Source organism: Narcine bancroftii, chromosome 2 (assembly GCF_036971445.1).
Source record: "Narcine bancroftii isolate sNarBan1 chromosome 2, sNarBan1.hap1, whole genome shotgun sequence".
Taxonomy (NCBI): domain Eukaryota; kingdom Metazoa; phylum Chordata; class Chondrichthyes; order Torpediniformes; family Narcinidae; genus Narcine; species Narcine bancroftii.
Genome location: NC_091470.1, coordinates 328,165,277 through 328,179,828, shown reverse-complemented (window position 1 = coordinate 328,179,828; position 14,552 = coordinate 328,165,277). Strand labels below are relative to the sequence as shown.

General features: G+C 44.0%; 1 protein-coding gene across 8 annotated transcripts in view; it reads left to right on the top strand.

Moving 5' to 3' along the window:
* Positions 1 to 1,250: 1,250 nt before the first annotated feature.
* Positions 1,251 to 14,552, top strand: part of lrrcc1 (leucine rich repeat and coiled-coil centrosomal protein 1) — a 147,901-nt gene continuing 134,599 nt past the window's right edge. For 5 of the 8 annotated variants that reach the window (XR_011352452.1, XR_011352451.1, XM_069922029.1 and 2 more), the window contains exons 1-3: positions 1,277 to 1,617; positions 5,990 to 6,087; positions 13,148 to 13,353. Coding sequence is in view for 6 of the 8 variants with exons in the window: in XM_069922029.1 (XP_069778130.1) it covers positions 6,029 to 6,087; positions 13,148 to 13,353 (265 nt within the window). In the remaining 2 variants the exon portion in view is untranslated. Of the gene's footprint in view, positions 1,618 to 5,989; positions 6,088 to 13,147; positions 13,354 to 14,552 lie in introns of all 8 variants that reach the window. The other 3 variants (XM_069922028.1, XM_069922027.1, XM_069922026.1) reach the window with 3 other exon arrangements.

The following is a 14,552-nucleotide window of genomic DNA, read 5'->3' as shown; positions in this document are numbered from 1 at the left end:
TCAGCCAGCTCCCCACCATGACTACAAGCCCCCCCACATCTCAATCAGGCACACAAAACTCAAAACGGTCAACCAGTTTACCTATCTCGGCTGCACCATTTCATCAGATGCAAGGATCGACAACGAGATAGACAACAGACTCGCCAAGGCAAATAGCGCCTTTGGAAGACTACACAAAAGAGTCTGGAAAAACAACCAATTGAAAAACCTCACAAAGATAAGCGTATACAGAGCCGTTGTCATACCCACACTCCTGTTCGGCTCCGAATCATGGGTCCTCTACCAGCATCACCTACGGCTCCTAGAACGCATCCACCAGCGTTGTCTCCGCTCCATCCTCAACATTCATTGGAGCGAATTCATCCCTAACATCGAAGTACTCGAGATGGAAGAGGCTGACAGCATCGAATCCACACTGTTGAAGATCCAACTGCGCTGGGTAGGTCACGTCTCCAGAATGGAGGACCATCGCCTTCCCAAGATCGTGTTATATGGCGAGCTCTCCACTGGCCATCGTGTCAGAGGTGCACCAAAGAAGAGGTACAAGGACTGCCTAAAGAAATCTCTTGGTGCCTGCCACATTGACCACCACCAGTGGACTGATATCGCCTCAAACCGTGCATCTTGGCGCCTCACAGTTCGGCGGGCAGCAACCTCCTTTGAAGAAGACCGCAGAGCCTACCTCACTGACAAAAGACAAAGGAGGAAAAACCCAACACCCAACCCCAACCAACCAATTTTTCGTTGCAACCATGTCTGCCTATCCCGCATCGGACTTGTCAGCCACAAACGACCCTGCAGCTGACGTGGACATTTACCCCTCCATAAATCTTCGTCTGCGAAGCAAAGCCAAAGAAGAAAAGAAACAGTCTAGTAAAGCTAATATACATTAAACCAATGTTGAAAATTATGTTTAATATTAAATACTCTGCCTCAGCCCCACTCTGATCTCCTTATTTCTCACCAAAGGCTGAAAAAGCCCATATGGAGAGAAACGAGGATCTGTAGAAGCTGTGATTGTACTTAATGCACAAGAACTGCCAACAGCCAGAACGTTGGTTGAGGTGGAACTGACGTGGGGATTGCGGGAGGGGTGGGGGGAAGGTTGGGCAGTCGGACCGGAAGAGGGTTGTGGGTGGGGGGAAAGTTGGGCAGTCGGACCAGAAGATGGTTGTTGGCGGGGAAGGTTGGGCAGTCGGACCGGAAGAGGGTTGTGGATGGGGGGAAAGTTGGGCAGTCGGACCAGAAGATGGTTGTTGGGGGGAAGGTTGGGCAGTCGGACCGGAAGAGGGTTGCGCCGCCGAGTTTGAACAGTGCCCGAGGACGCCGGTGGAGGTGAGAGCGGAGCTTGGGCACCACGACGACCGATACTCTCAGCTGGTGGCAACTTTCCAGGATTAATCTAGGGGACCCTGCGGACGAGAGGAAAGACCAAACGAGTCCAGATCGGCCTATACGGTTATTCACGACCATTGTGATACTTTGGTTAAAAGTCGGGACCGGCAATCCAGAATTAAAGCACTTTTCACCATCTAGGTATCGGAAGAAGGATGTTTGGCTTGAAGAATCCGTGAAATAAACGTCGGGATTTTCCATTAGATAGCCTCCTGAGGGAAGGTACATAAGTCACCAACTGCAGCCCTAAAGGGCTGGGTCTTGGCGAGTTTCCAATTGTCGAGTAGTTAAGCACCTTGAACCTGCACTGCAGATTCATGGTTTAACTCACAGAAACCTGGTACCTGTGGTCCAGTGCACAAACGCGCTGGAGAAACCCAGCGATCACGCAGAATCCTTAGGAAGTAAAAGGTCTCGGGCCTGAGTCATTTGTCCGGAATCAGGAAAAAACATATAGACGGTTCAGTGAAACTGGGGAGTAGGGAAGAGAGTGAAGGATAGTTTACTGATAGGGGAGGGGAGTTGGAGGAAAGGAGACAGAAGTGCAGGGTAAGAGAGAGGCCTGGGAATTAAGAAGTTGATATTAATGTCTTCTGGTTAGATACTACCAAGATGGAATAAAAGGTGTCCCTCCAATTTGCAGGTGGCTTCGAAATGGCAGTCCATGACGCCAGGGACAGACACGTCAGTGTGGCAATGGTGTGTGCAATTAAAATATTAAGCCTCTGGGAAGCAGAGAGGGGAGGGGAAAATAGGTCTAGTGATGGGATCCTGTTGTAGGGGTGGCAGAAATTGCAGATTGTGATGGATGTTAAGGTTGGTAGAATGGTAGTTGAAGAAAAGGGAAATCTTGTTGTGTCTTGTGGGAGGGGCCAGGGTAGATATGCAGGAAATAGGGATGTGTATGAAGGGTGAGTTAATACCTTCTGAAGGGAACCCACATTTTCCGGAAAAAGAGGACATGACAGATGTCCTGGAATGAAGGTCTCAACAAGGGAGGAGGTGCAGTGAAAATGGAGGAATTAAGAGAAAGGAATAGAATCCTTACAGTTTCTCCAGCACACTTCTATATTGTACTTTATTGCAATAATCAGCTGACTTTCTTGTTTGATTGGTACATGCAGTATTCTATGAATGTGTTCGGAGAAGCATTGGAAAATTTACATCGTCAGTTGCATAAAAAATTTTAGGTGGTTCAGAAAGGCAAGAAAAAGTTTGGTGGTCCTTTGTGACCTGGAAAGCCCTTGAATATGATTTAGGGAATTCAAACAAAATCATTTGAGAAAGATGTGTGTGAATTTGGGAGGAAGCTACAACTTCAGGAACAGCATGGAAATGAGTATAAGAGTAAGGAAATCATGTTGCAGCTATATAAAACTTCATTTAGAATACATCTGGAATATTGGGTGCAATTCTAGCTGCCCCTCTGCATGGTGAAGCTTTGGAAAGGGGATAGAACAGATTTCCAAGGATGCTGCCTGGTTTGGAGGGCATGAATTAAAAGAAAAGATCGAACAGAATTTGGTTGTTTTCTTTGGATGTCAAAAGCTGAGGGGAGACCTGATTTTAAAAATCAATGTCCTCTTATCCTTGACATTTGTAGGCTGGTAATATATTCTATCTATCCCACTCCTAATTTTATATATATGACATTCATACAAGATGAATGGGGAGAAGGTTTTTTACACACTGATAGGTGTCAGAAAGGGCTGTCAGGGATATAGGTGGAAGCAGGTACCTCAGTAGTCTTTGAGAGCCTTTTAGATGCACACATAAATATGGAGGGATATGGATCATGTATGGGCAGAAGAGATTTAGTTTAATTTTGGCACTGTGTTCAGCAGGGGCACTGTGAGTCTATTCCTGTGCTGTTCTGTTCCATGTTAAAGATAGATGGTGGCAATAATCAAGGAGAGTGGAAATTGAGTGTGGATTGTAATGGCAGTAATTGGTTAGTTTGGGTGTGGTCTGATTCTGTAGACAGGAATACCTGAACCAGATGCTTGTTTTGGAGCTCTGCGGTGTCTGCTTAGTTGGGGAACTCAGCCTTTCTTTTAAATCACTGTGCCCAGTCCCTTCCTGAAATTGTGTTATAAGTGATACTGGTGTTTGTGATGGTGTAGAGCCTACCTCACTGACAAAAGGCAAAGGAGGAAAAACCCAACACCCATCCCCAACCAACCAATTTTCCCCTGCAACCGCTGCAATCGTGTCTGCCTGTCCCGCATCGGACTTGTCAGCCACAAACGAGTCTGCAGCTGACATGGACATTTTACCCCCTCCATAAATCTTCGTCCGCGAAGCCAAGCCAAAGAAGAGAGAGTTTGATGCACTGGCTGCAATTACTTTGGTGTTCTCCTTGGTAGTGTCAATCTTAAGTGCATGATGACCCCTCCTACTCCTGTTAGTTGATTGTTCACTTGTATTGTGAGGTGTGAATTTGATGTTTTTTCCAGAAGATGATAAGGAGGGATGACAAAGGTGGTGCACTTAATACAATTTAAGCATGCAATACTTCAAAGTGCCTAATCAGAAGCCTGGTAAACAGCCATAAAATAAGAGGGAAGTGATAAACTTGGCTCTTGACTGGAGGCAAGGTGCAATGTCAAGTAGTTTAATGGCTGAAAGACTATTTGCTACAAGATTCTGCAGGGCTTAGCTCCAGGTCCAATGCTCTGAATAGTATGCATCAATGAGGAAAGAAAATAGTGAATAGAATCAAGTCTGGAGAACTGTGAGGTATTATATTTAGTAACAGGGGAAACCAGCCAGGAGAATGAACATTAGATGCCAGGATACCAAAGGGAATGGGTGAGAGACTTGGATTGTATGTTCACAGAGGCTAACAAGATAAACTGCAGATGGTGGAAAATTGGAGCAGCATAATGCTGGAGGAGCTCAGCAGTTCAGGCAGCATCCATGGAAGGCAAAATACTATCAGTTTCTTTGGCCATGTTCTTTTAAGGGTCATGTTCCAAAATTTTGATTGTCTATTGCATGCAGGTTCACAGATTCCTTGAAGGTAGGAAAGTTATGAGATGGTTAAGGCATCTGTGATATCTGTCTTCATTGTCTAAAACATATAATAAAAGATCAGGGAAGCTGCAATTGTATAAAGCAGCCTTTCTCAACCTTTTTTTTTCAGCAAGCTGCACCCCCCCCCCCGCCAAAACCCATAAAAAAAATTATGTTACGAGAGGAGAAAAGAAAACAAGGCTTTTACTTAAATGTGCTGTAGGGCCCCCATTGAGAATGGCTGAGATAAAGGACCAGTGAGGCCACAACTTGAGTATGATGTACACATGTGGTCAACAACACATGTGCAGGAACTGGAGTTGAGAGGAGATTTGAGATTGTTGCCAGGAATGGAGAACCTGTACAATGGGGAAAAAAACGGGCTGCAGTTTGTGTAACGAGGAGAGTGAAGCTAAATTAGTCGAATGATTATCAGGAAATTGCAAACCTTTTGAAACAGAACCTGATGGAATTCTGGAAGTCGCTGTCTGAAAGGTGGCAGTGGTGAAAATTGTCTTCAGATTTATAAAGTACCTAAATGTAATGTACAGTGTGATGGGCTCAGAAGTGGAAAGTGAGATTGACTCAAATAACTTTTTTTCAAATGATGTCTTGAAGCAGCTGGCAAATCCATTCTGCTAAATGCTTGTCTGTATAAAATGGATACCTGTAGGTCAGACCTGCAGTTTTAACTTCCCAGGTTAGCATCTAAATATCAGGTGCACTTGGTGCTTCACATCTCACTGAAGCAAAATTAATCCTCCAATGAGATAATGTTAGCTTTGGAGAAATGATGTGGAATATAATTGTTTCTATTATCTTGTTTTGATCTGTGATCAGTTCTAATTCCATCCTACTTCATGTCATCCAGTAGGACATGTTCTTAGTGCAAGGACTGTGTGACTTGAATAATTGTGTTGTGGTCGCTTTTATTAAAAACCCCAGACACGAATACACAATACTTATTCATGCTGCAATGATTTTTTTCACCTTTCCATTGACCCGCTAAGACAGATCCTAGCTACTTTGATTGGTGGCTCTGTGACTGTCCCATTGGTGCTACATATTTAGTCTCCACCTTGTTTTTGATGCACATAGGCACTGATTTGTGAGCTGGGAATTGTGATGGGTGGTAATTAGCTGGAAACTTTCTTTGCTCATATTTTTGCTGAAGCCATGAAACTTTGTGGAATCTAGTAGTGTTCAAAGCCGGGCAACTGCCTACATTTTGCTGACCCCTCCCCCCACCATTTTGTTCAGATGACTGTGTACATTTTGCTCATACCTTGATGAGGGGCTCAAGCCCAAAAGATTGTTTATGTATCTTTATCTTGCATAAAGTAAACTGACCTGCTAAGTTTCTCCAGCATTGTGTTTTTGCTTCAACCATAGTGGTGTCTGCAGACTTTCATGTTTTACTCCTATCTCCTGATTGTATATCACTTGCCACTGCCACTATGGGTCTGTGCAACTGGTGAAGCAGTACAAGCTTGGAGGTCAAACTGAAGGCATCCATTGCTATCATGAGATGACGCTTCTCTGTTCAGATAACCTGAACTTTTTTCCCTTTTCTGATTAGGTTTCAAGTTACTGAGACTGAACCATGCAATGAAGACAAATGGAACAAAGTGATCAGATTTCCCAAGAACTATGTCTAATTGATAGGGCCATCACCAGGTACATTTTTAAAAACTCTTTGCTGAACTAAAGATGCTAGTTTACAAAATTGGCTGTAAATTTAGCAAGCTGAGTAGAAAATTTTAGCTAGTTATTTGGAGATCACCGGGCAGTGAGTTTAAGAATATCATTGATGGAACAATGAGAATTAAAGTTTATGCAGAACTGTATTTTAGATACAAGAATTTTTTGTTAAAATCTAAATCAAGCAATTTAGCATTTGGATAAAGTGGTATTTCTGGGAGTGTGGCAGACAGTTTATGGGCTGCCAGGACTCTGCTCCTGGAATTGGGCAGACTGTAAATTGGGTACACCACCGCAAAACAGATTTATTTTGTACTTTTGTTGTCTTATTTTCCTTTTGCCCTATCTAATGTGTCATTTAAAGGGTGGCACTGTTGCAACGCCTTTACAACGCCAGCGATTGGGACCGGACTGGGGTTCAAGTCTTGCGCTGTCTGTAGGGAGTTTGTACATTCTCCCTGTATCTGCGTGGATTTTCTCTGGGGGCTGTGGTTTCCTCCCACCATTCAAATGTTCTGTGGGTGTAGATTAATGGGGTGTAAATTGGACGGCACAGACTTGTGCTGTATGTCTAAATTTTATAAATTTAAATTACTTCAAAGCCACATTCTCTACTAGTCCAATTAAGTTTAATTTATGAGTTGGTTTGGTGTTTTAATACAGTATCATCCAGAGCAAAACAGTTTGAAGTTAAATTCCTCACACCTTTTTTTCCCCATGTATTGGGAAAAGTATATGCAATCTTTACAGCCTGGGGAAAAATTATCCAGTTTTGACTAGGGTACAAGAGAATGATGTGTATTTAATGAGACCAACATTGAAATGAGCTCCAATCTCAATAGAGTACAAGACACTGAAATCAAAGGGAAACTCTAGAGATAAAGACACTGGATAGAAACAAAAGTTAAAAATCAACGATATTGAAATGACCAACTTGATGTAATATTTAACAAATATATGCTATTGTACACAATACGGATTTTGAGGAGGGTGTAGCGGGCCGAATGGCTGTGTAAGATAGTGGGCCTAACTGCTGCCCGTTCAGCTGGCTGATAGTGGGCCTAATCACTGCTTGCACAGCTGGCTGAACAGCCTTGCAACGCCGCAGGCCTGATCACCACTGGTGCAGCCGGCCAAATGGCTACGCGATGCTGTGAACTGAATCGTAGCACACAGGGCAGTTAGGTACTCACCCATAAGATGGTGCTGGGCTCCAGTCATCACCACTCTTTGTGTGCATCGCATGGAAGTGATGACGTTACTTCTGGTCCTGGGTGTCCAGACTTAAAAAGAGAGGCAAGTTTGAATAAACAGTATTGCTGACTAACTACTGGGTCTGGGGCATTGATTTAGTGGCAGTGCTGCAGCAGACACCACAATTAGTGACGCCCACTGTAAGATTCAGCCGAAGCTTGAATCCACAGTTAACATGGATGCAACAGCAGCATTTGCTGCCACAGCTGCAGTTAACGCAGTAGGCATTCACCTATCCCCTTTCTGGGTTCACTAGCCTCATGTATGGCACAAACAGATTGAGACCCAGTTCTGCCTCCATGGCATAACCGCTGAAGACATGAAGTTTTGGCACATCGTCGGAGCACTCGACGCCGCTACAGCAGCTGAGGTGAGTGAATTTATGTGTGGCACATGCCTCTTGAATATGGAAGGGCTGGATGACAGAAGTCCATCCAATTTAATGAACGAAATGCTCACACTAGCAGAGGACCATTTCAATTACTTTCTCTTTGAGACCCTAGTCCTGGCAAAGCTGCTGGGTCACATCTCCCTACCAATAGTGAACTGGATTTCAGCCATCCCCATAATGTAGCCCAGGAGGCTAATAGACTCTACTGCACACCAAGGCAAGAATCCTCCCATATACAGCCTGTGTTCTGGACAGAGACAGCTCCTTTGCCCTGTGCACTGCCCGTAGCTGCAGTCCAAATAAAGAGGGACGAACGAACTGATAGAATGGTGTTTTTGCCTCCGCTGGTGGGGGAAAAATGCCCGCAGATACATGACCCTGTGTACCTACCACAGCTGTGGTGCCAAGCCTGAAAATTCATCTGGAAACTACAAAGGCAGTAGTGGCCTTGGAGGCTGGTACGAGCACTGGCCTCCTCTATCTCCACGATGAAGCTCATGAGCACAAATTTCTCATAGGCACAGGTGCTGAACTTAGTTTATTCCCACCCACATACTTCAAAAAGATGCATAAGCAGCAGGGACTCGCCCTTCAAGCTGCGAACGGAACTTCCATCCCCAGCTTTGGTGATTAAGATAGGGGAGGCGGCGTTCTATTGGGATTCCATTTTGGCTTCTGTCGCACAGCCCATCTTGGGTGCAGATTTCCTCTGGGCCAATGACCTGCTAGTTGACGTTAAGTGAAAGAAGCTAGTCAATACTCATGGTCATAGACCATGCTGAGACATACACCAGAGCATTCATTGCCAACTGGATCGCAAGATTCGGAGGTCTCACACACGTCACCTTGGACTGTAGAGCGTAATTCACCTCCACGTTATGGACTGCCCTTGCGTGCTTTGTGGCACACAAATGCACCACACCACAGGGTACCACCCGCAGTCCAATGGTCTAGTGGAATGTTTTCACCGGCAACTCAAGCTGCACTGAAGCCCGACTGGGTAGATGAGTTGTCATGAGAGTGCGTACCGACCCGAAGGAAAATACTACTACTTTGCAAACAAGCAGCAAACGACGAGTCTCCCTACTCGGGGTGCACGCTGTACACACTGACACCTATGCTGCCCTGCTCAACGAATTTCTCGGAATGCTCACTCCTAAATTCAATTCCTCAAAAATGGCCCATGACGTGGCCCATTACGTTAACACCATGGGCCTGCTGATATACACCAGGGCTCATCACCTCCTGTCAGATAAACTGCAGCAGGCCTAGGCAGAATTTACTGCCATGGAAGAATTGGGTATTATTTGACGTTCCAACAGTTCTTGGGCATCGTAGTTACACATGGTGCCCAAGAACAGAGGTGGGTGGAGAGCCTGCAGCGACTACTGCATGCTCAACGATATAACTGTGCCCGACAGATACCCTATTCGCATATCCACGATTTCACTGCCTGCTTGTACAATTGCCATGTCTTTTCCAAGGTTGGCCTCATCAAGGATATCATCAAATCCAGTCTATCCAGATGACATTCCCAAAACAGCAATTATTACTCCTTTTGTAATTTTTGAATTCCTCAGGATGCCATTTGGTTTGAAAAATGCTGCTTAGATGTTCTAGCAGCTTATGGACGCTGTTGGCACGGATTTAGAATTCCCTTACATAAACTAGACGACAACCTCATTGCTAGTCAAAATGAGCGAGAACACCCATGACACTTATGCCGCCTGTTCCAGCTGCTAGTTGAATTCAGACTTGCTGTCAATCGCACCAGATGTCAGTTTGGCAGAGCGACTATTGATTTCCTAGGGCACAAGTTCACAGCAGAAAAGCGTTCCCCTTATCCACCAAAGTGGATTCTGTAGGTGTGTACCCAAAACCTACCATGCTAAAAGGAGTGCAGAAATTTGTGGGCATGGTGAATTTCTATCACCATTTCATTCCGACAGCTGCCAACATTCTTGGCCCGCTGTTTCAATTCCTCACCACGAAGCGCAAGGAAGTTACTTGGACTGCGGAGGTGGAGTCTGCGTTTGCAGTCACCAAAGACGCTCTGGCCAACCCAGCAATGCTGGCTCATCCTAATCCCACTGCTGCCCTAGTACTCACCACAGATGTCTCTGACACAGCAGTGAGTGCGGTTCTCGAACAGTTTGTAAATGGCTAGTGGCAACCCCTGGCTTTCTCTAACTGCCACCGGAAATGAAGTACAGTGCATTTGATCGAGAGCTGTTGGTGTTGTACCCGACCACACAGCGCTTCCTGGCCACCATTTTGCCACTTTTGCCTTTAGCAAGATATCGGACCCAAGGTCGGCCAGGCAGTATTGCCACTTATCGTACATTTTTGAGTTCACTACACATGTGTGCTATGTGTTGGGAAAAAAACAATCTGGTCGCTGATGCACTGTCCAGACCAGCAGTCCATCGTATTCAGGGTGGCGTGGATATCTCTGACCTGGGTGTACAGGCGTACAGAACTGCCATCACAAACCTGGACTCACAACATGTGGCACCACAACCAAGTCTACTTTGCGACATGTGGGCTATGGGCTGCCCCAGGCCAGTAGTTTCTGCATCTTGGAGACAGCACTTTTTTTACGAGGTTCACAACCTGTCCCATCCTTCCATCAGAGCAATGGTCAAGCTCATGGCAACCAATTATGTATGGCATGGACTTAAGAAAGACAGTGCGCAGTAGGCCTGAATGTGTACCCACTGCCAAGCTTCCAAAATACAGTAGCACACCAAGGCACCTCTCCAGTCTTTCCCAGCGGTGTGCCAATGCTTTGAGCATGTGCATGTAGATCTAGTCAGACCACTGCCAGTGTCTCAGAACATGAGGAACATTTCTCATGGTCATAGACCAATTCACATGATGGCCAGAAGCTATCCCATTGCCATCCAGCAATGCTGAGACATACACCAGAGCATTCATTGCCAACTGGATCGCAAGATTCGGAGGTCTCACACACGTCACCTTGGACTGTAGAGCGTAATTCACCTCCGCGTTATGGACTGCCCTTGCGCGCTTTGTGGCACACAAATGCACCACACCACAGGGTACCACCCGCAGTCCAATGGTCTAGTGGAATGTTTTCACTGGCAACTCAAGCTGCACTGAAGCCCGACTGGGTAGATGAGTTGTCATGAGAGTGCGTACCGCCCCGAAGGAAAATATGGCAGCGTCGTCCACAGAAATGGTTTATGGTTCAGTTCTCTCAGTCTCAGGTGACGTTCACTTCTCGTTTGACTACTGTCCTTATGATCTAGACGTGCTTCAGCAGTTTTGACACCACGTTGCAATAAAAAAGCCAATTCCAACCAAGTGGCATGGAACTTCCAAACAGCATGTACCTCCAGCCCTCCTCAACATTGACTTTGTCTTCGTGTGCAGGCAAGTCCCAGGAACTCCATTGCAATGGCTGTATGATGGCTCTTTCCATGTGATCAAAAGGGATGGGGTTATGTATACTTTAGACATTGGGGGACATTCTGAACTGTTTACTATGGATAGACTCAAACCAGCACATTTGGACCCAACCACCCCTATTCACTGCCCACAGCTCAGGAGACGAGGGTGTCCATCTAAGGCGCGCACAGCTGGTTCATCTCCTTTGGGTGACAATTCTGGGGGCGGGGGGGGGGGTGTTGGGTATCGGGCCGAGTGACTGCATAACATAGTGGGCCTAACTGCCGCACGTGCAGTTGGCCGAATGGCCGCGCAATGCCATGGGCCAAATCGCCACTGGTGAAGCTGGCCGAACTCCTGCGTGATGCTGTGGGCTAAATCGCAGCACACAGGGCAGTTAGGTACTCACCCATAAGATGACACGGGGGTTCCCGTCGGCTCTAAGCCCTGCACTTGCCATGTGTTTCGCAGGGATGTGATGACATCACTTTTGGTCCCAGGTGTCTGGGCCGGAAGTGACTTAAAAAGAGAGGCAAGTTTGAATAAACAGTATTGCTGACTAACTACTGTGTCTGGTGCATTGATTTAGTGGCAACTGCTGCAGCAGATGCCACAAAGTATTCTTTTATAAAAATACACATTTATTTAAATATACAAAAGAAAAAAGGCTGAATGATTTTTTAAAACATTTGGGTGCTTATATACTTTCAGAGGATGTTGGTAGTCTTTATTTATAAAGGTGTTAGAAGTTTTGGTCTCTATGTAGAGCTGACCACCCTATCGATATTCTATGAGGATGGTTTAAATTTTAGCCTCTTGTGTTGAAACAACCTATGAATCCAATGGTTGTTTTCTTTCATTCATGTAAGCAGATGAACATCTAATAGTCATAAAATCTGACCAGAAATTCATCCATTAACTACTGGATGAAATGAACAACTATGCGCTGACAGTGTGTGCCATTGATGTATAGAGATTTCCCTATCTGCCTACATCTCCCACCCAAGCTACTATGGCACACATTAAAGCTTCAGTCTTGTACTGATGTCAAGTATCTTGAAAAAATTTTTACTTTGAAGTGGATGAATGCCAGCTCCAACTTTTAACACTTGGGCACCATTTTTTCCTATTTTACATTTCATTTCCTTCTTAATCCTCTATTTTTCTAACCCTGTAGAAGAATCCCTAAGCTTGTCTTTTAGAAATCTCTATGTTCTTAAACGTGTCTTTGGTTATGATAGTCTTGGAAATAAATTCATCTATCCTCCATTTTCTTTAAAACCTTGTCTAAGTCTTTACCCATTGTATTGACTATATCCCAAAGCCTAGATCACTGGTCAGAACTAGTTCACTATAAATGATCATGACCACTGGCACTGGCTTTATAAATGTCCTCTAATGCCCTCCAATTCAGTTTTCTCTTCTCCAAAAGTTGTCATTCTATAACATCATCATGTCCAACTTCATTGAGCTCCATTGTCAGATGAATGCTTAACCTTTGGGATTCTTCCTGGTACAGGTACACCAACTTGGAGTTCATGGCCAGAAAAATAAATACACTGTACATGGATATTACAAATTCTGATATTCCCTGCCAAGTTACATCATCAAGTTATTGGAAGCCATTCTCTGGCAACAATTAGATAAATAAGAACAGAGGCACACAAGTAAAGTCCAGTTCATCTGTGTGACGACATTGAGGTATTATTGGAGGAGATATGTGATCATCCATGTCAAAAGTTGGCGATGTGAAAGAACATAGAAGGATAGTATACCTTTGTCTGAGTTAGAAATTTTATTTTGTGCCAAACAGTGAATTCATCCAAGAATAGTATAAGGTTGGTTTTTAAAAAAAAAAAAATTCTAATGATTTGAAAATGTATACTTATTTTCTGGGAAAATGCTGATTAGGTTTGTGTTTGCAGCAATCCTTTTATGAAGCAAATATTCTTAATGACTTCTTAATTTTTTTTTCAACAGCTTCCTAGCTATACCTTTAAGCCCTAATATTCGATCATTGAATGTTCACTGCAATCAGATCACTAGAATTGAGGGCCTTGGCCAGTTGTGGCAATTGCAGCATCTTGATCTTTCTTCCAATCAGATAACTCGGATTGAAGGATTGGAGACCCTTGTAGCCTTGCGTACACTAAATCTCTCCTGTAACTTTATAACCAAAGTAGAAGGTTTGTAAATGTGCGACATTGACATTTGTACTTTTCTTAAGGTTACTGTTCAGTTGGATTGTACTAATTTGATTTCCTTATTTTCTGAGCACCTTGTTTGACTCCACCAAAAAAAAAGCATAAGAATTTAATGGATTTTCTTAACACTTTATAGAATGATCATTTAAAGAAAGAAAAAGAGTCGCAAGGTAATATTTCTTTTCCAATGTAATCTGCTCTCTAATATTTGAGCAATTAAGTCCCTTTTCACTGATGGTAAGGAAGTTGTAAAATAACCAGATTTGAAGGGTTTAAGACCTGGTTAACTGGTGTTGGATCTGTTTAAAATCGGGTAAATGGTGTTGGATCGATCTTTTTAAAAAAAATTATTCCTTTGCAGCATGTGGTCTTGCTGGCAATGCCAGCATTTAATGTCTCCTCCAATTGTCTGCATTGAAGAATCAATTAAATGTCAAGGACCTTGATGGGTCTGTAGACACATAATGGCCAGTTGAGTACGAATGCTCTATTTTCTTCTCTGAGGTATATCAGTCAGTTAGTTTGTCTTTTACAACTTGTTGTTATTGTTGATGTTATCTTTCATATTCTCATATTTCATTACATTGAATATGGAACGCTTCAGCACAGGGACTTCAGTCCAAGTGTTTGTGCCAATTACGATGCGCAAGTTTAGCTAAAACTGCTGCTTGCATATGAGAGGCCTCTCAAAACACTACTGAGGCATCTGCCTCCACCACTATTCCTGGTAGCCTATTCCAGACACTATGTAAATAGAAAAACAACTTTCCCACAGCTCTTCATCTCTTTAAACTCTCCCTCCTCCTAAATGCCATGTCTTGTAGTATGAGACATGGAGCCCATTAAATCTATGCCAGCTCTCAAAGTAATACCATCAATACAATTCATTCAGTTATTTGCTTGAAATATGTTTTTTTTTTCACATGCCCAATTATTTTCTTTACACCACCCCATCCCCGTTCATTCATCTACATTAGAATATTAGGGAATTAGAGGTCATTTAAAGCAGCAAATTGACCCCCAACTAGCATGTTGTGAGGTGAGTGGAAACCCATGTGGTCATGGGAATGTGCAATCTCCACACAGAGAGCAGCTCGTTTCAGAATTAAATCTGTATCATTGGAGCTGTCAGGCAGCAGCACTTTCTGCAACACCCAATATCACCAAGAATTTCATGAAAT